The sequence below is a fragment of the Falco cherrug genome, chromosome 12 (assembly GCF_023634085.1).
Source record: "Falco cherrug isolate bFalChe1 chromosome 12, bFalChe1.pri, whole genome shotgun sequence".
NCBI classification, from domain to species: Eukaryota; Metazoa; Chordata; class Aves; order Falconiformes; family Falconidae; genus Falco; species Falco cherrug.
The window spans coordinates 22,204,707-22,231,925 of record NC_073708.1 but is presented as its reverse complement, the minus strand read 5'-3'; the positions used below and the strand labels follow the sequence as shown (position 1 = coordinate 22,231,925).

Here is a 27,219-nt window from a genome sequence, read left to right as displayed (position 1 = left end):
ATACTACTGCTGCAGTTTTGATGTCTCTCGGATATTGTTTGGTTCAGTAAGGTGGGCACTTCTGTGAAGAACACATTCAAATCTGTGTTCAAGAAAAACAGTGTGATATCTATGCTTCCCTTTAAATGTGAAGGGAATGCAATGTTTTGTATTCTCACAGGAGATATATATTGGGATTTACTTGAAATTGCAAAATTAGTGATGGAGATAAAGATGCATTGAAGAAACAAAAACATGTTACATAACCACAGCCTTGCTTTGCACTGGACTTGCATTTCAGGAAATAACATCTCCTCTCCATTGAAAAGAAGAGTTTGTATTCTGTTTAGAAAAGTCTGTGAATCAAATGGATCTTCAAATATATTATTGTGTTTTACACGAAGTATTCCTGCAAATGCTGTTTTAGCCTTGTAGGTATAAGTGTGTACGCACATAAAATGTTAAATCTCCTTGGGTTATGCAGTATTTAGTAAATATATGTCCATTAACATATGTTTAAGACCATATACAATTATCTGGGCGAAAAGAATATACAAACCAAGAGATAACAGGAAACAACGAGTGAGGAGTTATATCTTAAATATCCTATCTTCATGCTTATTCGTGGCTCTGAAGACACACTTCCCTTCACGCTGTCCTAAACTCTGGTCCTGAAATAAGTTCCTCTGCCCTTTTCTCAAAAATCAGAAATCAAGGTCACCTTTGCAAGAAACCATCTAATCCTCAATTAAACAAGAATGTCCTCTGCTTTGCCCTGAAGAGTAGCCTGGTGGTTAGAATGCTTATCTAGAATGCAGAAGGCAAAACCTTCATGCCTCCCTTGGTCAGAGGTGATTTACAGTTCCTTCTCTAAGGATCCAACCCTAATCTCCAAATGACAAACTAATGTGGGGTTTGGAGTACTTTGTACTTCTTGTTGGACCTGTGCCTCTAGGCACAAGGAACTGAGCAAGTAGGAGCCAAATGCTGGGAAGAGCTTGGTTCAACCCCTGCTCCTTTTTCTGCATATTATCCAGTGACCATTTTACACAGAACTCGTGGAAGTCCTCAGAACATCGACTAGCTTCTTTAGCCTTCAGGCAAGCATGTTGTACAGTCTCTGTTCACTGTTTCTTCTCATTATTCACATTAGATTTTCTTTTTCTTTGGCTGATTTCTGCATTAAGTGATGGAAAGGAGTATGGAACTTTGAATTCGTTTTCTGCTTTATTACTCATCAACCAAGTTGCCAACTGGCAGAGACTGCAGAATCCTAATTACTCTCTGATATAAGAAAGAACCTAGCTTGACATTTGGATCCCAGGTGCTAAGAGATATATGGGAGAAAAACAAAACAGTCTTTTTATTAAACAAGTCTGATGTGGAAGAGAGGGAGGAGGAATTTTATATTTGCCTTTTTGGTTTTGACCAGAGAATACTTGGCTCAAGAGCAATAAACTACCATTATTCTTGCTTGCAAAAAGCACTTAAGAAGTAGGACTGCAAATAGTAAGAAAAGATTCCTATTTAATAATAAGCAAGCAAGGCTGTGCGCATGTGACAACTAAGCAGAGAAGTGAACAAAGGAAGCTTTCAAAGCACTACTGATCAGTCTGATTTTGTAGTTGGTTAATGGGAGGACCAGGTGTAGTTGTTTGTTATCACAAAAGAATTCAAAAAGAAAAGCTAAAGAAAAAGGAATTTCTAGAGCTTCTGAGGGGAATGCATTATTGAAGTGGCAGTGGAGGTTGTTGTCTTCTTGAATATGTAGATAATGGGAATAACTTTGTGCTACTGATGATGGAGAAGGGAGAAAATCAAACACCAGACCTATGCCAAGGAGCCCTGTAGGTGTTGAGAGAGGAGAAAAGGTGTGATCACAGACTGGCACAGTTGTTTTGGAGGAGACAGTAATGTAATAGCATTTGTACCCATAAATCTGGCAGAATTTGGCTTGATTGTGAGAGGGTGATGCAACTTGCCTAGAACAAAGTACTTCTTTACCATATAGCTGTATCTCTGCTAGGACTGATTTTTCAGCGTAATATACTTGTTTTGCTATAACAATAATGTGCCTCTAGAATAAAAATGACCTAAGAATGGGAAAGGCTGAATACAGAGCATCTCCTTCTCTTTGGGAGGTGTCAGTAGAGACAATAATGTAGTAATAGCATTCCTATTTATTCATTGATATGGATTGTTTTTTTCACTAAGATGTATGAACCACCTTGGAAACTGGGTCAACTTAAATGCTGTCACAAATGCTCATCACCAAGCGTATATTGCTGCATACCTGTCACACTTGGCAGCTGGAACGAATTTCATGAAGAGACTGGGGTAAAAGGTGAAGCTCAGCAGGATTATTGGCTGTGAAGGAATCACACTTCTGCAGTTTGTCTGGTACAAAACAAAGGAAATGGGGCAAAATTGTGCTTAATACAGATAAATACAAATAGTATTTGTCTTTTTTTTTTTTTTTAACTGGTATTTTTTGTTAGTCAAATTTAGTCGCATGCATTTGGTAAATGCAGTATTATTCCCATGGTGGATTATTCTTGCTACTTAAGAGACTGAATTTATTGACATATCTAGACATGGAAATTTACTGGGAATTGCTTGAAACTCCTTAGGGGCTGAAAGTTCTTTAAGTGGAGTTAGTTTCAGTGTAATAATGGCATTCTTGGTGATAAATTACAATATTACATATTTACTGCTAACCAAAGAACAGCTTTTTAGACTATGCTCATTCTTTTATGCCAAAATGAAGTTACATGGATGAAAGCCATGGTGTCCTCTCATGGCATATGTTTGCTTCAGCCACTCTTGATGATCATACTTCACTGCAGAAGATTTGGGATTTGTGCTGAACAACATCCTGGTTGAACTGTCCACTAACGTTTGGGAAATAATAGCACGCATGATTGATGTGCCCCTGTGCGGCATGTAAGTAGGTAGCTTGCCAGCCTGGAGAGAGCCAGCGTCAGGGCTCAAGCCTGTGCTTTCCTCACTGTGATAACACAAGCTGAAAGCTTATGAGACAGATCGTAAGCTTTCCTTTGTGGGTAAGAAAGTGGTAGGGAGCAGTAGTTAAAAGTTCAGCCTAGCTCTGTAGCTAAAGCCTGCACTAGGAGTAAGTCATTCTCATCTGCATCTATATCCACTCAGTCTTTGGCTTTTTTACTGACAATGCCTTCAAGATGCCAGAAGGCAGTGGTGGCTTTGTGATGCAAATCAATCCTGCCAAGTCTTACTTACTAAGAAGGTGACTCATTCATTCGGGAAAAATTTTTAAGGCAGCTTGTAACATCTCTCTCACCTGGCATGAAGGATTTTGCCAAGTGTTTCAATGAGACAGTTACAATCTCCCTAAAACTATTCTTTTAAAAATTTGCTTTCATTCACATTGTTGCTCAGCGTTCTATGTGAGTGCCAAGAACTGGACAGAGACTGAGATGCAATTAATTAGCTCTCCCAGAGTGAGGAGAACTTTTGCCTGCAAGAATGAGTTGAAGAGTCATTGGGTTTTCCTTGGGTGGAAGGCAGTAGAGAGGACAAAAGTGGTCCAAATGACCTTACTGTTTTCAGCAGGACGTGCTCTTCAGAAGGGGAAGCAGAGGGGAAGCAGCACAATAAAGTCTTTTGATGAAGTGGGAAGAGTAAAGTAAATAGAGGTTCCAGTGCACCTGTTTGAGAGGGAGGGAGCAGGAATCGACTCAGTGAAACACGTGGCATGTCCTGCAGTACAGGGATGGAGCCAGCAGTGAGGTGGCCATGCGGAGAGGAATTGCTGTGATGATGAAGGCATGTTACCCTGCAGAAGCTTTGTGTATACAGGAACTTCTCAGGTTTTGCTGCAGAATTGATTTTGGGGAGGATGTATTAAACTGAGGCAGAGGAAATGTTGGGCTTCGTTAGCTGGAGGCAGAGCACCTGAAGCGCTGTTCTTCAAACCCCTGGTGGGAATCCTGACACTAACAGGATTATAGAGGAGAATATGATACTACACATCCCAGTTAGGACTACTCAGAACTTCTCGGTAGGGAGTAGATACAGATTAAGCAGCAGTATCTCAACGTGATAACTACAGAAGTCTGAAGTGAGCATATGTGACCATTCCTCACGCATTCCCTAGATATCATAGCTGTGGACAATCAGTCAAACAATCAGAAAGTATGTCCAATTAATGTATTGGTTTAAAAAATGTACGCTATAAATACTGATATTATATTTGTAGTTTATTTTTTCCCTTGCTTTTGAAGTTTCGTTGTGTACTTAACATTATACTTTCCAGTTTCTCAGTGACTCTGAGAAATTTATTCTCTTCTAATCCCATCACTCCAGGAGCTGGAGATTTAAGAAAAAATATGCAATATTGTGACATATATAATGAAATTGTAACTATTGGCAGTATGGTAAGAAGAGTAAACAGATCATCAGTCTAAGACTACTGTATGCAGTAATTCATCCTTCTCAGTTGGTGATGCCTGAGTCAAGAAAAGCTTTAAGTGGTCACTAGATGGAAGGTTGTCTACTAAGGTCCACAGATTTGCAGGTTTAAGTTAAAGCAACTGTCACTATATTCCCAAGACCCCGGGGGGGGGGGACACACGGACAACAACAACAAACCAGGATGTAGACCCTGTACTTGTAAATATATTGAAGTTACCAAAATATGCTTTATTAAAGTAACAGCTATATGCTTTTAACAAGTGATGAATACATACAGAAAACATTATAAACAGTCCATAGGCTGCAGTTTGTCCATACAAAATCTCTGGTAACCTTATGCCAATAGCAAATACAAAAGAAATAGAAAAAAAATTGAAATCTCTAGTGTGCCTGTAACATCCTAAAATTCACATTGACATCCTTGTTTTTTGATGTGCTCCCTTCATCCTTCAAAATGAATTTCAGGGATGTTTCAAATGCATTCTTAATTTACGATACGTGCTTCATTTATGCTGTGTTACTGCAGTGACACATAGGTGGCATAAAGATTTTAGCCTAGAAAATAAAGATATACTGGGGAGTAAGCAACTATGAAAGAAAGGAAAATCATGGAAAAAATAGTGAGTGGAGAAGCTTGGTGCAAAGGAAGCAGCCTGGACTTAAGAGAGAACTCAGTGATGCCAGCCTGCCTTTGAAAGCTTGCTGAAGTGTGTTAGGCAGTTGGAAACAGAGTTGTAAAGGGGTAATTTAATCTCTTACTTAGGAGACAGCAAAATTTAACTGATGCTGGATAAAGGGGAGCCTCCTGTGATGGTGTATGGCTAATTTTCACAGAGAATGTTTAATTCTTTCAGATATTGCAAGACTGCATTTACAGCTTTAGTAAATAGAAATTACTGCTTGTGAAAATCCATTTAGTAAATGCTATTTTAGAGGGTGTTGGCATCTTATGCAATACTGAGGCTTCTTTATCGACTTTTTAACTAACCTGCTAAACAGCTGCAAGTTTTCCTTCATTCAGTAAGCTTTAGGTGAATAAAACCCCCTACCAATGCTTAACAAAATAATCAGATAAGAAAAGGCATGGTACTAAGATGAATGGTTAATATGTGGAAAATTATTCAAGATAGAAATATTCTGTCTGCAGTTCTATTAATTTTATCAATGCATATATAGTGCACAATTATGGTATACCCATGTGCAGTAGACTGCATGGTATCTACCAAATCTTTATACTGTAAATAACTTATGTTTATTGCCAAGCAGAATCAGAATTTTCCAGTCTCAGAGGAAAACAAAGTCTTGTCAGCCCATCATGTTGTCATTATTACTGAATGCCTAGTAACCATTTCCACAAATGTAAAAGTCTAGACATCCCACCTCTTCTTGGATGAGATTAAGCTGATTGATTCCTGGAGCCAATTTGCTCAAGATGCAACTGTCTGTCTTGAACTTGATGTAGCATTTGCTCTGGGTAAGAAGAACAAAGAGAATGCTAGTACTTGTTTGTGCTTTGGGCTAATCTGGAAAGGGTAGAATATTTTATTTTATATTTTATATCCCCTGCTACTGGTCTTGCTAGCAGGGAGAAAGGAGGCATTTTTCTCCTGTGATACTCATGATACTTAATTAATACTCACCAGAGCTGAGCCCTGTAGAAAACCACAGGTAAGGTTTTATGTTCTTGAAGAGAGAGGCCGACAAACTACTAAGATCCAAATTGCCATAGGTAACGCAGGACGTATGCAGTTATTTCTGATGGAGATGGTGTGTTAATGTTTTGTCTGTCCGTGGGCTTGGGTTGGTCATTCTGGTCTTTCACTCAGAAGGGACAAGCATGTTGTAAAATATTGTGAGGTAATGTTGGGTAGCTGGTCTTCAAATAGGTTAAAAGGCATCACACAGAACACAGGAGAGAAAGCTGCTCCAGTGTGCAAAATGCACTGAACCAGATTGCTTCAGACTATATTCATCTGCAAATAGTAAATATATATGTAATTCACATTCCATAGTAAGAGTCTGCACACTGCACAGAGCTTGCATAGCTTATACTTCATAGGCAAATACTATTGAAGCAATTCAAGGTGGCGATCAGTCCAACCGGTGTCATTTCCCTAATTTGAAAATCCCATTGATGGAGAGTTGCACAAGAAAGCTGGTTCGACATAAAAAAGATACGCATTGAACTTGAATATATAGTTTGTCTGTGATACAAGTGCTGCCTCTGTAATGCAGATTTCCTCTCTTAAGAAACATTCACTTCAAAGTGTTATGCAAACTACTGCACTACAGCAGCAGCCATTAGACATACTGCAGCATGTCCCAGCTATTACACACACCTGTCGAGCACAGGGATCGAAAAAACAATCAGCCAGCCAGCACTACGATCGGACTGGTATGATTGTATGATTTTTTCTGCCAATTGAAAAATAAAGACCTAGGATAGCATTGGTGTGGTGTTCAAAGGAAGCCCTTTGTGGATACCAAGCTATGGCATTATGCTTTTAACCTGCTGCGAGCCCAGAAGGAAAGATGGATCTGTTTTCTCTGGATTATCTGAGGTGCCACTACCTGGCAAGCCACAAATGTCTTCCATTTACGCACACTAAAGTGAGCACTAAGCAGGGCATACATTTTAGCTCTGGGAAAGAGCTTTCCAGTTCTTGTGCTAGGCTAGGATTTATTACAATGTAGCATGGGAAGGAATTAGTCATCCATGATGTGGAGTACGTTATTTTCTCTTTCACATGGTTTGTCGTTTCTGCCTTGTAAGCCACTAGCGCTCTCCTGCATTTTAGATGATGCATTTGCATTTTCAGTGTGTACATTTCCCTTTCTGGTTTTACTCATCATTGGCAGATAATAGGGGAATAGATAGGAGAATTAAGGGGAAAGGTGGTGAGTGCACCCAAAGCCATGGCAAGAATGGTTTGGGAGAAGTGGTGTCTTTAGATACTACTATGGCACCTGAATATTTGGGAACTACATCCATGTGTGTGAACTAAACGTAGAAGTGCCAAGGTAGTTTATAAAGGGCCCGATTTACAAGTTGTGTCATTTTTGCACTGAATTTTACTTGTATTTTCAGTTAACACCATTTTCCGTCTGAGATAGAAAAGTAAATGTAGTGTCCCTGTTTGCTAGCAGTTCAGACTTAGGACTGTGATGTAAAGTATCATGTCGGGCAGTGCCTCACCTAGTTTAAGTTATGGTTTTGGAACTGCTTGTTAAACACCCAGTATGGGACTGGGTGATGGGAGTAAAAAGAACCCCCCACCTTTTCATGTGCCCTAACAGCAGATTACCTGGTCTGCAGAGCTCTACTGCATGCAAAGTAGATTAAATCTTTATTTAAGACTCATAGGACGGTGATAGTGCTCTTAAACAGCAGCTGCTATTAAAATGTCAGCATTGCTGTCGGTCACCACCGAGTACCTGAGTTAGCACTGTTTCCACTGATACTAAGAATGGAAAATGGACAGGTTGCTACTTAAAGTGAACTATTGTAAATTGAGGAGCACAGGTTTAATCCTTTCTGATATGGTTTGTTATCCACCTGTAACATTAAAAATGTATGTTGTATTACTTCAGGGGTTGCACTGACCTCTAGATTTCATGCTTCTGGATTTGACTACTTCTTATGTACCGTTATGTTTTTATTCCATATTTTGGCAATATCAAGGCTTAGTCATATATGTGAAAAAAAATGTAAAGTTACGGATAGCATGGTAATTGTCCATTTTATGAAAACTTCAGGGCTTTGTCTTGTGAGCATTGTGCAAAATGGCAAATACTGATATCTTAACTATTCAATCGAGGATTTGGTAGATCAGTCAATGGGAACAATGACAGTGGACTAGAATTGATCACACTTCATTTCCCATCAATTGGCAGAGTAAATGGTAGCTCAGATGATAGGTTAGGATCGTTGCCAGTAATTCTTGGGCTCATGCCCTCCATTTTTTCTTTTTTTTTTTTCTTCCAAACGAGAACCCCCCAGACTATTTGATGAAAGTGAATGTCCTCTGATGTTGGTGAATAAAGCAGTGCAGAGTTTTTGTAGCCTCTGAGGGGCGTGAGACTGTTTCTGGCTCCATAATTGATGCTGCTGCATAGTCCTATAATCACCTAACCTTATTGAATTGTCCCCATGTGAAGATTTGATTTCAAATTTAGTAATCATTATACGTCATTTATTTTCACATAGATTACAGGATCATGTGTAAAGTGACAGAATTTCACCCCAGAGCTCCTTCAGTGTTTGGGTCTTCACTTTTACTCTTTTTGGATATGCTCGTGACACTTCCAACTCTGGTGATTTACTAGCAATTAGCAGGCTTCCATGACAGATTTATTGTAGCCTTCCAAAGAGCGATGAATCAGGTACGTGGCTACGAAGAAGAGGTTCCCTAGGACTTTCATTTAATACAGGAACACAGAGTTAGATCCCATGAAGAGCTTTGCCGTGTAAAGCGGGACTTAACCCAATTAAAAGCTTTACTCTTAAACCTAAATGTAAAATTACAGTTTAAAAAAATCTTTGCTTAGCTGCTGCCTAACCCTGAAAGCACATAAACCAACTCGTTGTTTCCTCATTTGAATTTCAAGTGGATGCCTACACTTCTTTTTCTGCATCTGCCAAAATCTTTGCCTGATTCCTGTATAAGGCTGCTCAGGAGCTGGAAATTACAAGTTCTTTCTCCCCAGTGCTCTGCCTGGTTGGGCAGACCCACCCTCCACTCACAGGGCCAGCCATGCCCCTAGGCACACAGCTGGAGGGGATGGTGCCACCGCCCCACAGGAGTTGTTTCTTCATATCACTGTTGGCTAGAGGGTAGTTCATACTTGCTGTGAGTTTTCTGCATGCATTCCAGTTTCTGTGGTTGTGTTATTTTGTTCTTGTCAAAAAAGGTAATGTACTCTTTAGCTTTGGGGATAGGGATTGATTCCCTTGGAAATGGTGAATATTCAAAAATAATGTAGTTGTGACAGGACTGTTTTTGCATTAACAAGCTTTCTTTTGAAAATACATCGATCTGTTCTTTTTATTGCTTTCCCAGGTGTCTATTGCTCAATACTGATTGAAAAAAAAAATATCTCATTTCTGATGTGAAACCATCCACATGCTAAACAAATACATATTGGACCAAAATAAGCTATTTTAATAACTGGTTTTTTAATTGAATGAATGCATTGCAGTCTGTTAAAGCAAAAAAAAAAAACCCAGTGCGTTTAGCATGTTAAAAAGAAGATTTTTGCTGTATTCACAATGTTACACAATAATTAAAAAGGAAACCAGCTAAGTCTTCAGAACCTGTCCTGTTCTACCAAATGTGATTAATTTCTGTTTCATTATAATAGTAGGGTTGTAGTGTCATTATTTTTGAAGGGTAGGAATCTTGCACTGTTGCTACTTTTTGTGTTTTGGGAAGCAGAACACATGACAGGGAAAAAGCTGAACCACACTCCAGCTGTAATTAAATGCTGACACATCAGTGGAGTTTGGCCACTTGTTTCTTCAAATGTGGGTTTGAAGGAGGCTCCTCCTGGCTGTACTGTGCTAACGGGAGCAATGGTTCCTCCTGGGAGGATGTGCTATTTTCTCCTTAGATGTGCAAATCTGGGAAGTAGGCAGGCCTGACACAGTGCAGACACTGCCATGCTGAAGGTGAAATTCCCACTTCATTCACACTGTTTTTTAGGATGTCAGGATGCTAGCTGTCCTCAAGGGCTCTCACTTGCAAGCAGTTTGGACCCTCGGGGTCTCACTGTGCCTGTGATCGGGCAGGCCGAGTCAGGATTATGCTTTCATGCCATGTCCTGGCAGATTGTCACCATGTTTGCCTCTCCTGCACCCAGTGTCCCTTCTGCCCTGCCCTGCCCTGCCCTCCACAGATGTGTTTGTTACAGCACGCCGGCCTTGTGAGATCAGCGTGAAGGCCAGTGGGGCTGCAGGTGGCCTTGTGTGGACATGGTGGGGGACTGGAGAGGACAGCGCAGGTATGGGGACGCTGCGCAGAGCCCTGGTGCGAATGCTGCAGGGGTCAGACGTTACACCTGCGCAGGGTGCACGTGGTAAGGTGAACAGACTGCTGGGCTCTAAGGGTGTGCCAGGAGTGGTGAACATCAGGCAGCTCCCGAGAGCCACCGGATCTGTGTGGGTGCGTGGGCAGCAGGAAGGCTGGTACCAGCTCGCCCTGCCAGCCGCGCGGCGGGCTCTGGGCAGCTGCAGGCAGTCTCCTGGCCCGTTCTGCTGCAGGGTGAAGCAGCCCCCAAGGGCAACACAAGTGCTGCAGTAAAGATGGGATGAACCACCTGGTCACATCTTTTTTCAGTGGAGTGAAGCAGTTACACCTGATGAGTAGCTGGTCTTTTTTTAATTCTTTGCTGAAAGACTAGCATTTAAAAAACTGTTGGCACTTCAGTGTTTCTCCCCTACAAGATAATACTCTGTCGCTCTTCCTACAGTTGAAACTGTGGTTCTAGAGAGGTCTAGGTTTGTCAAAAATGCTGTTTAGGTGGACAGGCATTATTTGGGGCAGTAAAGCTGGAAAGATGACTTGCATGTCTAGTGTAGAAAAACTACTTTAGAATATGCCTATTGCTCTGAAGAAACTGGCTTCTTTTCTAAAAAGAAGTTTTCTAGTTTTAGTTTTCTAAAACTAAAAGGTTTGTTCCCATGAAATGGGAACCATGGGTTGCAGCCAGGCATTGCACAGAGACCTGAAAAGCAAACACTGGTTAAAGAAGTGAAAATTTCCTGCTGACAGGTATCAGTTAGATGTCAAGGCATTATGTAATGGTGATTTGAAACAATGAAAGATGAAGAGATACCTTGGAAAACTTCTGCAGCCTAGCACTTCTTGGTCATGCTGCCATCTTCTTTTCATTCTTCCATTACTACCACCACCACCGCCACCATCCATCTTACTGTAGCATTTTGGGCTGTATTTTGTGTACATTCAGTGTCACTAAAGAAAACAATGGCATCCACCTATTTATTTTTTTTTTTTTTTCCCCCGCTGCCTTGTTTTTACTTCTCTTTGCTTCCTGTTCCCATTGTGGAATGCAAAGGAGTAAGCCAGTGAAATATACTGTCCCCCCACCCAGGAAGAAGTGTGCGGGTATTGTTCAGTGTCACTACCATGTAAAATGCACTTCAAATGAGACACACATCACATCCCTGGGGTACAATTTAGGACCAGTAATGTAAACCAAAAAGCAGATAGTGTATAAAGTAAATACGCACAAATCCCCTGAACTCTAGTACTCTGCATTTCACTCTTTGCAGAAAACTTTTGTCTCTGTTCCTGCTTACTAAAAGGTGATCCCCCTTTTCCTGATTTCTGTGGTATCTCATTCTTAAACCTACCTCTTGCATCCTCTCTGTGGCACACCCTTCTACACTTTCAATTCCTTGACCAAATGCATTGGGCAACTGTGGGTTTGAGTTATGTCATTTCCCCAGTTACAGATAAGCTACATCTTTACGCAAGGAATATTACTGAAGAGTGTTAGCCAGGTGCCTGGGAATCGTACCTCACTCATGTCAGCCAATGGTAAAACACAAATAAAAGCATTTATGTGCCACAGCCACAAGAGATGGCACAGTTAAAAATGTCTGTGAAATACACAGGTATGGAAATAGACTTAACTCTACTTCTAGCAAGGTCAAAACCCTTCTCTCCCTGTAACTAGCTGACTTGCTATCAGCTCTTCCCTGGCTCCGTTTTTCAAGGACTCTCTCTTCCAATTTGCCCTGTGGCTCAGGGTACCTTCCTCTGAGAGAGAGCTTCCTTTTTCTCTGGTTCCTCCAGAGATCCCAGTTACCTTCATCCTTTTCACCCAAACTTATTTACCCCCTAACTTACTCAGAAGATAGTTTAAGTGTCCTGCTATAAACTGAAGAGCATCTTTTTGAGAAGCAATGCCATGTTGCCAGGTGCATTTCAGTGCTAAATGTTTCCATCCACCAAGTGTTTACATCCTGATCAGATAAACATTTTTATTTGTTTATTTTTTTTCTCCTGATCAGGACTGTGATAACAGTAAACAATTGGAGAGGCTGTTTGGAATGCTTGAGACCCTTTAAAAAAACCCCTAAAACCTCAAAAAGCTGACCTCTGAATTCAAAGGATTATTTTTCAAATTTAGTTGTAGTCCAAAACCAGTTACAATTATAGCAATACGTAGCTGCAGATAGAGATACAGATTTTTAAACACCTATCTTCAAAATGTTTTCATCTGGTTTTAGTCCAAAACCGAATATACAAATATTTTTAGCCCAAAACACACTCTCTTTTTCTTCTCTATGTATGTGTATGGCAGAAATTCTCAGTGACTTTCTGCATCCTATAGCTATTGAATGAAATGGATGTTTTGACCAGTTTTGCTGCCAGTACCTGTTTCCAGCATCTGTCTGTAGGGTCGATATGCCAGTGATTATGGAGGCTACCTTGGGATCCTCCTGTGGAGATGGTACAGCTTTGTGTACTGCTGAATCTCATACACCCTCAGGAAAACATTTTAAACTCAGATGCAGTATCTTCTGGGGGGGAAAAAAAAAAGTTATTTTTTAAATCTGTTTTCATTGCCTAATTTCTGATGTGGTGTTAACTCAAGAGGGACAAAAGTAAAATCATATAGAGCAGTCTGGGTTAATATAAAGTAAGATGATGAAGATTACATGGACCTAGCCACATGACAATTGCAAGGCCGTAGAGAACACTGTGAGGCTGAACATTTTTGACAGTTTTTGAAACAAAGACCTTTGAAGAAAATTTTTGAACAAAGATCTTTCAAAGCAATGTGGAGCCTTACTTTATTTCAGTCGACTTCAGCAAGATGGAGAAATAGAAGACAAAATATATTTTAGAGAAAATCCTCTATGGGGTCTGTAACTTTCTAATCAGACGTTTGATCTTAAATTTCATCTGGCCTGTTCTAGGGACTCAGCGTGCTGTGCTGAAGTGACCTCAGTACTGGATGCCATTGGGAAGACTTGCCTGTGACCTTGTAATTCCTATCACATTATTTCTTTGTAGCGATATTAAGTCAGTGGGAGTTCAGATGCATTTGGAGGAGCCAAATCATGTCACAGAAACAAGTGCTTGAATTTGAAAACTTAGGCACAGACTTTAAGGATCAGTGATGCCTGGCTTTAAAGATAATAAAAGTGACCTTGTAAAACTTGAAGTTCAAAAAAAATCTTGCACAGACATGACAGGTGCAGCGATGGCAGCTGAGGGCGTATTTCCATGAAGCATTTAAACTGGAACGAATTGCCAAAACATACCGAAGCAGATGAGAGAAGTTGATGTGAAAACTTTCCGAAGCAAAAATCCAAACTGTCCAATACCTTTTTGATAGACTGTTGAAATAATTCCCGTTTTTCTGACACTTCAGTGCTAACAGTTTGCATAGTTAAGATACCACGCTTGTGGCTTTATTGCTTTTTAGTGCAAGAACTTTAGCTGCAGAACAAAAGTACAGCGGTTTGATGTAATATGGATGTCTATTTGCACTCCTTTTAAGATAAACATTAGGCAATAACCATTTCTTTAGAGCCTGTATATTGTTCATATGATTCGCTCTCTTGTATAACAGCTCATGTTCATCAACATGATACATTCCTGCCTGATTTTCCAGTTCTGTCTTTCATTGAGGATACTCTTTTCTTTCTCTGATTGCTTTTTCTTCTTAGGCCATTACTCTAGCTGATAGCTTCAGGTTATCATTGTATCCGATCTCCCTCTCCAATAAGCCTATGATTGATACTAATCTTCCTCATGGGACGCATTTATAGGATGCAGGATGGAAACTACTCTTTAAATCTTAGCTTTATATGTGCTGACAGTTTGCAAGGTTGCACCTTATATTTACTTCAGGTGGCTTAGGGGAAAACATCAGCACCTGGTAATCATGCTTCCAAATAAGAAAAGAATTGTGCTCCACATACTAAAGGTTATGTTGTTGTTGAGTCTCCTGTGCTGCTTCTGCTTGTATTTCATGTAACTAGAAAAGGCATGGTTTCTATAGGTGATCAATGTCCTGTAACCAAACTCATGCCTTTTCTTTCCAGTGAGAGGAGACATATTTTAATTAATCTGATGGAAGCTTTGAATAGCAGGCAGTCCCCTGAAAAAGAGTTAATGTGCCGGAAAACACTTCACACAAGCAGAAGACTCTTGGTTGACTAATGTGCTTAACGGTACTTTTTCTAAGAAAATTATCCCAGTGAAAGCTTTATGGAGTGCACTTGTTTTTTGTTTTTCTTCTCATATTATAGCTTCATATTTTGAAATCAAATTAGATATGTCTAAGGACATTTTGAAAATGGAAGTATTATATTTTTACTACAGGTTTTGCAGATGCCCATCAGTATAGTGTCATGGAAAACAAAAATATTCCGTTCCTTGGAGAAATAAAACCTAGGGTGCTGTGATCGCTAGTGTGATGATTGGAGTTGCTGAAGTCTGGCTATTTCACTGTTTCTGCTTACCAAATATCTGAAGGCAGGGTCCAGTTATATAATTAACTCCAAAGAATCAATGAGAAATGAAAATGCTAATGTTTCCACATTTGCATATTCAAGCTCCACAGCGCAAGAAACAAAGAGAAGTAGTAAGAAATTCATTTATCTTTTATCTTTTTAAACAGACATGCATTTATCTTTAGGAACAGACTTGCCAAGCCTTTTTTGAATTGCAGAGTTTTGCTGCAAATGTTTGTTATTTGAATTTGCATAAGGATTAACAATGTTGGGCAAGTGGTATCTCCTAACCCTTTCTGTTTACTTGTGTGATAACAGTCATTGGGATACAGTTTTCAAGGCAATCACTGCTTTTAGTTCAGTGGCTAGTGCAGTTTGTTTTCACGCCAGATTCTCTAATGTTCCAAAAGTCTAGTTCAACAAAAATTATAAATATATTTGCTGAAAGGATTTTTGCTCCCCTCTTTAAGAGCTCTCTGTACCTGCTAGCATAAGGGTTAAAGAATGAAAATTTATGAAACTTGAGGGGAAAATCTGAGATGGCATGCAGAGTATAGCAATTAAGCTACACTCCCTGTCTGAACCTACATGTGAAAATGTCATGGTCAAAGCAAAATCATCTCTTAGATGAGAACTTTGCACCACAAAATCAAAAGTCCCAGAGACTTCAAAAGGGTGTGTGCCACAGCAAGCTGAAGTTGGTTGAGGTTCAAAACTCTCTTCGTGCTTTTAAGTGTTTGTCTGGGGTTTTGTTCCAGCTTTTTGTACACAGAAGCGTTACCTAAACGTAGTATGTCAGGTAGATACTTGCTTGTGCTGCTATGTCTTTTCATTTTTGGTTCTTTTCATATTATTATGAAAACTGTTCCAACATCAGTATATTACAAAGCAAAAATAATCAGGGAACTTGCATTATTTTCACAGGATCATGTCTCCTAGAGTACTTGTATTGTGGAAATCACTTCCGAAGTGCACAGCTGTACTTCACTAATGAGACAGCTTGAGCCCCACGGCTTGCTGCATTGACTTACAGAAGTGTCAGGGTTTCTGTTCTACTTTAAGGTGATTGTTGGAAATTTCCCCCAAAAAAGCAAATTTGGCCTTACAGTTGTCAGGGTTCTAGGGGAAAATAGGAAGGAAAGAGGCACACCAATAGAAACAATACAGCTTTCTCATGAGGGTTGGGCATAACAGCAAGAGAAGCTTTACATCTGGAGCGGTGCCAAGTGACAGGGGCTCACAGGAGCTCCAGCAGCCATTTATGATGGGCCAGCAATGAGCTGGGGGTGTCCGCAGCTCCTGCAGAGGTTGGGGTGCCTGTTGTGACAGGATTGTCCTTGAAGCCTCTGGGAGAGGAGAACTGGGAAGGAGCAGCTAGCCCTAGCGGAGCAGTGGTCCTGAGCCAGCAGCTTGTGACAAACCTCAAAGCTACAAGAATGTAAAAAGTTAGAACTGAAGCTGCCACAACAAAATATTTATTACTGGCAATGCACTAATTACTCGATGTTGTTGCCAGTGGCTGATGACCCAGCAATCAGGAACAAGCCACAAATAATAAACTACATTGAACATGGGGTGAAACAGGGTTCATTAACATCACATATGAAATGCTGATTAAGTTCTGTACACAAGGCAAGGAACATAAAAAGCAAATATTGAGGTAACACACAGTGAGTGTCAAAAGCTAGCTGCTGTGCTTAGGCCAGGCACAACGGGCACCAGGCAGGGGAGATGTGAAACTCCTGCCGATGAAATTATCTGCTTTATAACAAAAAGAGAAAGCTAGACTGCCTTGGAATAAGCTCACTTTCTCCTTAACCAGTAAGACTCATTCTTGTAGTGTTTATCTGTGTTTTCTCATTGATGTAGCCCTATACGAAATTAATTCAATTGAAAATTGGAACAGTTTTGCCTTCCTGTGCATCGGTCATCTTATTTCTACCACTGCTTTTACTTCAGCAGCCAGTTTGGGAGCTCTTGCAGAGGAGGTTGTTGGTTCAGTAATACGGTTCAGGTAGTTAATACAGAGTGAAGAAGCCCTATAGCTTTTCACTCCAGATCAGACAGAAGACAAGCACGGTGGTGCTGGCTAACAAAATGCTGTAGAGGCGTTGCAGTGCAAGAGGAAAACATAGCTGTCAAGTACCTTATTGATATTTTGCACTTTGTCTCAAATGCTTAGTTAAAGGTCATTCATCCAAAAAGAATGTGGATATTCTTTAACCTTTCTCGGTCTCTCTTGCTCTCTCCCAATACACTTTGAATTAATCTGTAGTATTTCCAGATCTATCTATGAGGAACGCTGGTGTTCATGAATTGACAGGTGGTCTTTTTCTCAGTAATGAGCTGTTCTTCACTCCAGAAGATGATCATAATCTTTTCACTTTTGTTGGCTAGATCATCATTGCCAAGATAAAATATTCTATTTTCTATTTATAGAAGGGAAACTTTTATACTACTGATAATGGAGTGATCTGAACCCAGGGGTCTTGAAAATAGGTCATTAAGTACTCAGTTTAGCAAAAAGTGTGTTTTCTAGCATTCCTGATTTTGCTGGAGGGAATTGTCTTGTTTTCTAAATCTTGGCTTTAAAACCTAAAGACTTCTTTAAGCAAAGAAAAAAAAATTGATCATTTGATTTCATCACAAAGAACATAATTATATCTAAGAGTAACATATTTTGAATTAGGAATAACATTTTCCCATTGATTTTTTTTTTTTTTCTTTAGCAACGAAGTGGCTGAAAATAACATTTTTCTATCATTGGACAACATAGATTTTAAAGTCAATAACAGAGCAGATTGCCTCAAATTGGAAAATACAGGAACAACTGTGGCATTGTTTTTTGTTTCTGTTTGGCTGTTGGCTGGTATTAAACAAACCAGATCCATGTGATCTAGCAACAGCACTTACTGGATGGGCTATAATCTATGTGAGTGAAAGTTGCCAGGAGTCAGTTTGGCCTGTGATACCTACAGCAGCGCAAGGTTGCACTCACCTGTTACAGCCACTAAGGTGCTGTTACGGGGTTTACCAGAACCTAGGAAGGTTCACCTGGTTCCTCGATTCCCTTGGGATAGTCCATCTATCCTGGAAAAGTACCTGCTGATTTTGCCATCTTCTGGGGTTCTAGCACTGTGAGCTTGCTGTCTTGTAACCTCTATTCTCCCTCCCCTGCCCCCCCATGCATTTTTAGGTGCCTGGAAGCTGAGAGGTAATTTAGGCAGTTTGTTTGGCTGACACATATGAAGTGCCCTGAGTACTGGTGTGACTGACTTGCATTGCAGAAGTAGCCACATGCTCTGCCGTGTCATGCAGGGTGCTGCTGTACATATTGTTCAGATACATGTGAAACTGTGGCTGCTTATTGACAGTGGGTACAATAAACGTCAGCAGCTCTTACATGCACGATAGGTTGCATTTCCAGGTTATTAACACAGATGCCATAAAATTACCTACCTCTCACCCTATCCCTCTTCTGAGCATTTTGAAGCAAGGTTCATGAAGTAAAGGTTGCATCGCCACCCTAAGATATATCTTAAATGTCATGGGTTTGCTTTTTCCCCCCCAGTGTGGCTGTAATAATTACTGTAACAGAGAGCTTGCTTTGGAGTTAATGTTCTCCTGGCTTAATGGCCCCTGGTTGTTCTCAGGCCATCAACTTCTCCCAGCTGGTCATCAAACCCAAAGAACTCCCTTGTGCCTTCATTATTACGGCTTAAGTAGATGACATTTCTGGTGCAACTGCTGCCTCCCAATGAGATGGTATTACAGCCAATACCTTTTTCCCCCCTTCCTTTCAATATTGTCAAAGCATTATAAACAGCTGGTATGAGAATGTTGTGGCTGTTGGCTGTGAATTCCTCTGACAATTTTTAGGTGTGTTGTAGACTTTGAAAGAATCTGAGTGAGGTGACTGAAAATGACTTGCCCAGAGCAGCTACATGCTCTCAGCCCCCATGCATCATTCAAGAAGAGGCTAGGCAATGCCCGAGTGTTTCAGGCTAAAGACTTTTTCCCAGAAGGAACAGTTTTCAAACAAGATCTAGGACAGATTTTTGGGGTTTATTAATGTTTATAAATCTAGCAAATGTTGACATCCCCTCCCTCCCCTCCCCAAGTTTCCATGGCTCTACTGATCATTGCCCTTGTTTCCTAACAATTGATGAATTCTCTGGCAGACTTTTAAAAGAAACAAGTAAGTTGTAGCTCAGTAGGCCAGAAACCAGCAGAGATTGTTTAGGTGAAAATGTCTTGCTATGTGGATATTCAAACCCATGGGAGTTTAACATTGGTGCTGACTACATTTCCTTTAACCTCATTAGCACTTCATCTTGCTTTCCCAAGCATGATGCTGGAGCAGCTAGCTCACCTTAGAGCTTTTTGCTAGGTAATTCATCAAAGTGGCAGATGAAAGCTTAAAGGAAAATGCATGTAAATACCACATTAGGAACCTTGGCTCACAAAGGCATGAACATTTCTACCCATATCATTAGCTCTGGATTACAATCCATATATGTGAAGAAAAAGGGACTTTGTTGTTTGGGGAGGATGGCAATACAAAGCTTACTGGTTGTATCATAGTACAAATTGTACAGTTAGTTATTTTGTCTTTAATTAAAAAGCACTTCATTGTTCATTAGCTATTCTCACAGGAAAAAAGCTCAGCCTGCAACCACTTGTTACCTTCAAAATTAAAACCAAGTTACTTAAGTAAAATACCCCCTTCAAATACTAGGGGCCAAAGCATTTTCAAATGGGGAACTGAGATTCTCTCAGACCTAGGTTGTATCTTTTTTTTTTTTTTTCAGCTTTAAGTTTTCGGCTATGCCTCACTGCACACTGATTTAGTCATTTGATGCTTATATACATGTGGTTGATACTGAGTGTAATTATATGTCACTATAACTTCTCCTCACTGCTAATAAACCCACGTTTACAGTTGGAGACATGCTAGCTATGTTTGTAACGGTGTGAACAACGAGCCGTCATGGAGAGCCACAGCATTTGATCTCGAGGAGCTGAGGCCCTCTCTGTCAAAGATGGGTTTAGGTTGCTAGCGCTCTTCAGAGCCAATGAATACTGTCACCTCCTCGGTATACGACAGGGTCAGGCCAGTGCCCCAGCGCAGGAGACAACTGCTCTCGGCATGTTATGTGCCTGATTCGGAGCCTCTGGAATTAAACAAGCCTGTTAACTCACCAGGAAGGTATTGGAATTCCATTCTTTATGGTTAACAATGAGAATAAAATTCTGATGGACGTCCTTAGGGGAGAGATGATCAATAGATCAAAATGATGATGAATCAAAATGGCCTTCCAAAGAACTTCAGACGGGTGAGCCACCACAGTTCCGTTTGTCAGCCTTTTTATTGCAAAGAAACAATTAAGATACAAAGTATGTTCTGTAATCTGGTGTTACTGGGCTTAAATGCTGCAAGATACTGTTTCCTGGAGGGCCACCAAGGCACACCTTCAAACAGTCTTTACCTCGAGTTTATTGTAGTCTTGTTATAAAGTAGCGCTTTGGGGACACTGTTAACCCTCTTTCGTTCTCATGCTGAGCAGCAGACACATCTACATATCCTCTTACTGATACCTGTATTGGTGGCATACTTCAGGAATACAATTTATCATACATTTTTGTTTTCATAAACGCTTTTTTTACTCTTTTAATTCCATTAGGTCAGCCACTCCCTGAATAGGCACCTCCTGTTCTGTTTTACTGTGTAACTTTTAAACATGACCCTGACAAGCTAGAAAAAGTTCAGTGCACCAACTCCCTGTCATGTAAAATATGTCCAGACATCACTGACCAGCTCAGACGGTTGAACCACACAGGAGGTATGCGATCACTGCAGTGGTTATAGCACCAGCTTTGAAATAGTGTAACACTCTTCCCTTAGCAAAATGTCCTGACCCCAGGGTTGAAAAGCTGTTCACACCTGTGCTTCTGAAGACTTAAGATTATTTCTGGAAAAAAAATGGAAGAGAAAGAATCAAAAATACTCTAATTATAGCTCATTTATGGCAAGTGGAAGAAGTACAATCCTAAGCAGCTGGGAACATTATAGAAGCTGTTGTGATTACTGTATATGAAGCAGCAGCGGAAAGGATTTAAACACAGTGGACTTTACTCCACAGAGGAACTTTGAGGGCTATACATCTATACCACGTTTCCCCCATCTACAAAATGTACAGGTAACGTGTCCCCACTTACTTGAGAAAACTGCTGGGAGAGATTTATGTAAAGTCCTCTGATATTTTTGCTGTAAAATATGCCACATATATGTAAAATATAATTATCATGTAGTGAATGGGAAGATGTCTACAGCTAATTTTGAAGTATATATGTCTTTGCAGCCTTTAAAAATGCACTGCAAGAGTTGTGCATTGGTAACCAGCTCTGGACACCTTCTGGGAAGTAAACAAGGTGACAGAATCGATGAGACAGAATGCGTAATACGAATGAATGATGCACCTACTCGAGGTTATGGAAAAGATGTCGGAAACAAAACGAGCCTTCGAGTCATTGCACACTCCAGTATTCAGAGGATTTTGCGAAATCGCAACGAACTCTTAAATATGAGTCACGGTGCTGTGTTTATCTTCTGGGGTCCTAGCAGCTACATGAGGAGAGATGGTAAAGGCTTGGTATATAATAACCTGCAGCTGATGAATCAGATACTGCCTCAGTTAAAAGCATATATGATTTCTCGCCACAAGATGCTTCAATTTGATGACCTTTTTAAACGGGAAACTGGGAAAGACAGGTGAGAACTTATGTGGATACATTTGGGGGATGTCATGCAGTAGTAAAATACTCTAGTTTATATATACCAATTTCAGGTCTGCTCAGAGGGGCCATCGCACCACCCATTACATCCTCTGCCTCATGACTTGTAATATGGTATGACATGCCAAGTAACACCCCTTGTAACATAAGTAAAAAAACATGCATCAAAATAATTCCTACAGAGTATTGCCTCATCAAGTTAGAATCCTACAATCTGGATGTACTGTTTATATAGCCAAGGAGGCAGAAGCACTTTAAATCTCACTGTGGGGTAATATACCTGGCAGGTTTTTTTACTGATTCTGAAAAATCAGAATGGATAGGTTATGTTTTCTTATAGAGGAAATGCCACCATTCAGTGAATTATAATAGCTGTTTATTGAATTTAAGCATTCTTGGAACATTGCAGCTGTAAAGCTACTTGTAAAACAAATAAACATTAGTTATACATTAGGTGCTTCAGAACAGTTCATCTTGTACTTCCAACTGGGAAAAGGAAAGTTATTATGATAGTTACATCTTTATGAGAGTGGTTATGACTTGTAGGCTGATCTTCAAATCAAATTTTTAGTAAGTGACCTACTGCAGGACTTGCCCATTTTCACGTATAATGTCTGAAAATGGGCATTTAAACCAAAGACTTCCTAGCAAGAAATAAGTTTCTTTTTAACAAACTCCTATTTTATTACTTATTAAATATGCTGCTGTAAGAATGGAACAGGGTCCCCACTTAGGTATAAATGAAGAAGTAGGTTTATTGTACAGTAACTCATGGTGAGATTTTCTGGCTTCACAAACACTATAACATACACACCAAGTCCTGGAACTGGGCTCGATCTTCTTGTGGATATGGAGTACTCAAGAGCATGGACTTTGTTTTCTGGGCTGCACAACAAAAGCAGAACCAGTGTTAGAGGAAACCACTGCATCCCCTTAGCTGACAGTGACTGTTTCTTTGCTTGGCATTTGCTGCTTTTGTCATACCCCGCATGGTTTGCTTGCAGAGCCCTGTTCAGTTATAGCGGATCAAACTACACATCTAAGTTCTTGACTGACTCTAACACAAGAGCACACAGTAACATGGTCAGTTTCTTACCATTAAAGGTCCTTTTCTTTTCACCCTCAAGTCAGTGCTTGTGAGTCTTTGCCAGAGGCTCTGCCCCTGCCAGGAAGAAAAGGAAGGATAACAAGGGGAGATACCCTGCCGCTTTGGATGTGTTACGGTCTTTTCCACGTTTTTTTACCCAGAGCAAAGTGAGAAGGTGAATTGTGCATTTGAATCCTTCAAGAAAAGTGCAACCTTCAAGAAAAGTGCAAAGGATTATCAGTATGCCCAGTATTTACAAAGGCATGAAAGTTAACAGAGCTGTAGCTGCCCTGTAACATGGGCCACCGTCAGCCCTAAGGGTCAGACCCTGCACGCAAGGAGTACCCACTGCCACCTCCTTTCAGTGTAAGACTACAGGCAGTCCCCAGTTTTGAGGAACACTTTCCCTCCTCTGCTTCGGCCTGGCCAGTTCTGCCATGGGTAGGCAGGGTCCCACTCCTCTCCCGACACTTGATGTGCATCTTCAGGCCAGCTTCTCTTTATGGCTCTGCCTCACCCATCCAGAGCAAGAGGCCCAGAGCTGTGCGTGTGATGAAAGCATTCCTTTTTCTGCACTGGCATCAGGCTCAGTCTTGGCTCCTGAAATAAGGCATCTGAGACAGTTTGATGACATTATAACAAGTTTACGGTGGACTCTAGTCATGGGTACCCTGAACTCCCTGTGTGAATCAAGGGCACTTGGATGCCAGCAAAATTCACCCTCATGAACAGGTCCTGTTGCTTCTAAGAAATTGCAGGCTCTGCTGTGTATGAACCGCTCCCTTAGAGGGCACATACAGCATACTTGAAGGACTAAGAAGATTAAAATGGGAGATGAAAATAAATGAAGAGACAGCACAGAACAGAGGAAAGATGAAAAGAAACATGGGTAGGAAGGAATTTGTAAGGGAAGAAAATTTATATAGCTGTGGGGGCAGGAGCAGAACATTGTACAGCCCAGAATGTTGCTGTTCCCTGGAAGGTTTCTGCCGAGCTTTTGACATTAGCAAAAAAACAAAGTAGGGAGAGAGAAGCCTGATTGCAAGGTTGGAATAATCAAACTGTACATTTCTGTCTTGAAAATGATGAGAAAAAAGGTAATTACATGTAGTGTGCTTTTGGAAAAAAAAAAAAAAGCTGATTCTGAAATGAAGAGAAACCTTCAGAAAACATTGCCAGTTAAATAGTATGGTGAATGACAAAGGCTGTAGAGCAATATACTTGGTATTATAAAGTAACTACTTGAAAATAACTTTATAATTGAATAAGGGTACATTAAGAAAATATGATTCAGAACCAATATTATAGTAATTAGATAAAGGAAGCATAAATGAAATAACTGCAGGAAGAGTATTTCCATAGAGATTATAAATGAGATTTTGGTGGAGCAGAAAGGCCTTTAATTGTAATTTAGTGTGCACTACAGAATTATCAGCACAGTGTGTTAGTTCATCATATAAAAGAGTATCTGATGATTTCCCCTAATAAGCACACGACAGTTCTTCATATTTTTTCATTACAACTGATTAGGTATAAAACCAGTATTTTTTGTTGGACTCTCATTCAGATCTTTTATGAAAAGGCAAGACACTGTAACCCTGGTTCTATACTGCTGACCTACAGACATGGTATTTAAAAAGGCCAAAGTGGTACTTGATAAGTTTTTAAATCTTTATTTCATTGTTTTATATTTAAGCTAGTTTATTTAAATTCAGTTATTCTCCTATTTATTGAAAACACAATAAGTGTTTCTTATTTTTGCGTAAGTGTAAGCAAAAAGAAAACTAGTCCAGCAGACAGCCTAGCTGGGTTGCCTGACCTGTGCAAAGCCCAGTCACTTCAGTCATGGTCGAGATATAATTGCTGCTATGGTTTTGGATTCTAAGGACATCTTAGGCATCTAAAACAGTGGCCTTGCGCAAGCTCCAAAGTACTCTTAGTCTGAACATGTTCCTGAATTACCTAGCCATTTATAGGCTCAGAAACTCTCAAAGTGGCATGAAAGCAAATTTTTTAGGCTTTTCCCAACCTTTCTCTTTCCTAATAATTTTGAGCCAAAAATTATTATTTACTGTTTTGTATTGCTGCAGTGCCTGAAGGCCTGCTGGGCTTATGACCCAGCTATGACACTGTGACAAATTGCACACACCCCCACACCCCTAAAGCTTAAGTGCAAACAGAAAATAAATAAGGCCCCATAATTGGAACTAATGAGATGCTTAAATCCTGTTATTCTCCAAATGCTAGCTTAGCCTGCAAATCTGTATGGCAGGAGCAGTAAAAATGTACATTTCAGGAATTCATACATTACCAGGTGACCCACAAAGACAGGACAAATTCCCTAGGCTCCCCAGCATCCTTTAGGCATTTTTGGTTAAAGAATTCCCTCACATTTAGAATCACATTTAGAAGTGCCTTTTAAGCAGCCAGCCCTGATACCACCTTTTTTTTTTCTTTTTTTTTTTCTTTGCAATAGTCTAATTCACTGAGGAAACGGGACGCCTTGGTACAAGGCATTCCTCAGTCTCACAGCTCAGAACATCTCCATGTACTGCCCTGTAGGTGACCTACCTGGAACCAACCTGTTTAGCATTACCTTGGGAAGCTGCATGGTGGGCTCTTGCCTGCTGAATTACATATTAGTGATCGCTGGCACTTGCTTGCAGTGGCTGGTGTAGTTTCAGGTCCATCCCTGCTTCCAGGACTGTTGCGCATCCTGCTGTCACTGGGTAAACTCTAAAAGACGGCCTCGGAACTGGGGTCAGGATCTGGGATTCCCTGGTGACTGCTCTGGTGAGAACCTAATATTCTCTGCCGTGCTTTTGGGGGGTTGGGGTCACAAAATTTTGCAGGTGTCAGGCGGATACAAGTGTGCTGGAATGGGGTTAATGCTGGTTCCATATTAGTACAGTCTGACCGCGCACAAGCCATCCGAGAGCCTGCACTGGCTCTCGCAGTGTCTCCGCTTTAGTAAGAGATGAAAGGAAAGCCAGTCACTGTGACAGGCTGTCATCAGGAATCTGAGGCCTTTTTGGGTCGCAGATGACACAAGCTTGAACTTCTTCCTGTGGGACTTCTCTAGCTGAGTGAGGAGCCATTAGGGAGACCTGCTGTCTCCTTCTTTAACAGTATTTGAAAGGACGCCTTTGAGTGAGTGAGTTTTCTCTGGAGCAAACACCTGACTTCATGTGCATTTCTGAGGTGCCTGACTTGGTCCTGTGAGGCTGCCCCTAAACGTGCCTCTATGACACCTCGCTGGCATGCATTTCCTTGACTCTCCCATTCCAAGACTGCCAGTTCTCCCCTGGGACAGTGCTGGAACTGAAGACAGGACTGGGACTTCTGGTGCATATGCTGGGCAACCAGTAACCATGACAGCACCCAGCCCTTACAGATGAAAAAACAACAACAAGCAAATGCTAGGAAGAGGAGATGTTACTGTTGCCATTTTGCAGATAAGAACCTGTGTAATACAGCAAAACATAAGTACTGCTTGTAAATCTCTTACATCTGTGAGCAGTTACATGGAGATATCTCCTATTTCACACAAATCACGCTGGGATCAGTTGTGCCGCTTTTAAAGATTTCTCCCAGCCCGCAGAGGGGACCAGGGAAGGAGCTGCCCTGGAGAGCTCCCTTGCAGCACCACCCGTCCTATTCAGAGGTGCCACCAGGCAGGGAGGGGACTCGGGGCTGGCAGAGGGGTAGCACCGAGAATGAAGGCTTCCCAGGCTGGCTAAGGGCCAGGCTTAGCTGCAGCTGACTATGCTTCCTGCCAACAGTCACACCGAGTGGCTGTGAGCTTCTAGAAACCAAATCATGGACGGGGTGGGAGGAAAGATGGTCAGACCAGGCACTGGAAGCCAGATCTTGCTCCAGCAGACAGGCTCCTCTGGATGCTGCAGGAGACGGCATTTTAAGCAGCCCTCCTCATCACCCCGATGCGTCTTCCTGAGCACTTAGCGTGTAAGCTCCATTAAGTGATTATAGATGTGTACAGATTACTAGCAGGAGAATATAAATATAAGAGATGAAGTTCAGTCACTTAAAGTAAACTTACCAAAAGGTCAGCTAAACGTTAGCATTGTTGTTCCCAAAATTAATTACAATGAGGGCAGTTCCTGCATAGATTAGTTCACTGACAGAAGGCACTAGCAAAATTATTAAAAGATAAACAAGCAAAGTAGTCTTCGTTGCCCAATTTTCATAACCTTTCACAAGAATGAAAAAAATGCCCAGAAACTGCTTCAAGTATCTCAAGAATTATTTGTCAGCCTGGAAACTTAATTATGTTTTTGCTTTCAGGAAGATATCCAACACTTGGCTTAGCACGGGCTGGTTCACAATGACTATCGCATTAGAGCTCTGTGACAGGATAAATGTTTATGGCATGGTGCCACCGGATTTCTGCAGGTAG

The 27,219-nt window shown here is 40.8% G+C and overlaps 1 protein-coding gene and 2 long non-coding RNA genes across 7 annotated transcripts in view; 1 reads left to right on the top strand and 2 right to left on the bottom strand.

Moving 5' to 3' along the window:
- ST6GALNAC5 (ST6 N-acetylgalactosaminide alpha-2,6-sialyltransferase 5) overlaps window positions 1-27,219 on the top strand; it is a 74,228-nt gene that overhangs the window by 37,098 nt on the left and 9,911 nt on the right. For 2 of the 3 annotated variants that reach the window (XM_005437402.3, XM_055724759.1), the window contains 2 exons: window positions 21,283-21,692; window positions 27,108-27,215. In XM_005437402.3, the coding sequence (XP_005437459.2) occupies window positions 21,283-21,692; window positions 27,108-27,215 (518 nt within the window). The remainder of the gene's footprint in view (window positions 1-21,282; window positions 21,693-27,107; window positions 27,216-27,219) is intronic. The other variant, XM_055724760.1, reaches the window with a different exon arrangement.
- On the bottom strand, window positions 4,622-13,090 carry LOC114015385 (uncharacterized). Of its 3 annotated transcripts, none has more exons than XR_003559282.2 (4): window positions 12,831-13,090; window positions 11,263-11,399; window positions 6,069-6,401; window positions 4,622-5,898 (listed from the first exon to the last, which is right to left on the bottom strand). It is a non-coding gene; the product is annotated as an uncharacterized LOC114015385 (long non-coding RNA). The 3 variants fall into 3 exon arrangements; XR_003559283.2 differs by having other exon boundaries at window positions 11,263-11,373; window positions 12,831-13,088; XR_003559284.2 differs by lacking the exon at window positions 11,263-11,399 and having other exon boundaries at window positions 12,831-13,083.
- Window positions 22,075-27,114, bottom strand: LOC114015384 (uncharacterized). The gene is made up of 2 exons (XR_008734749.1): window positions 22,812-27,114; window positions 22,075-22,600 (listed from the first exon to the last, which is right to left on the bottom strand). It is a non-coding gene; the product is annotated as an uncharacterized LOC114015384 (long non-coding RNA).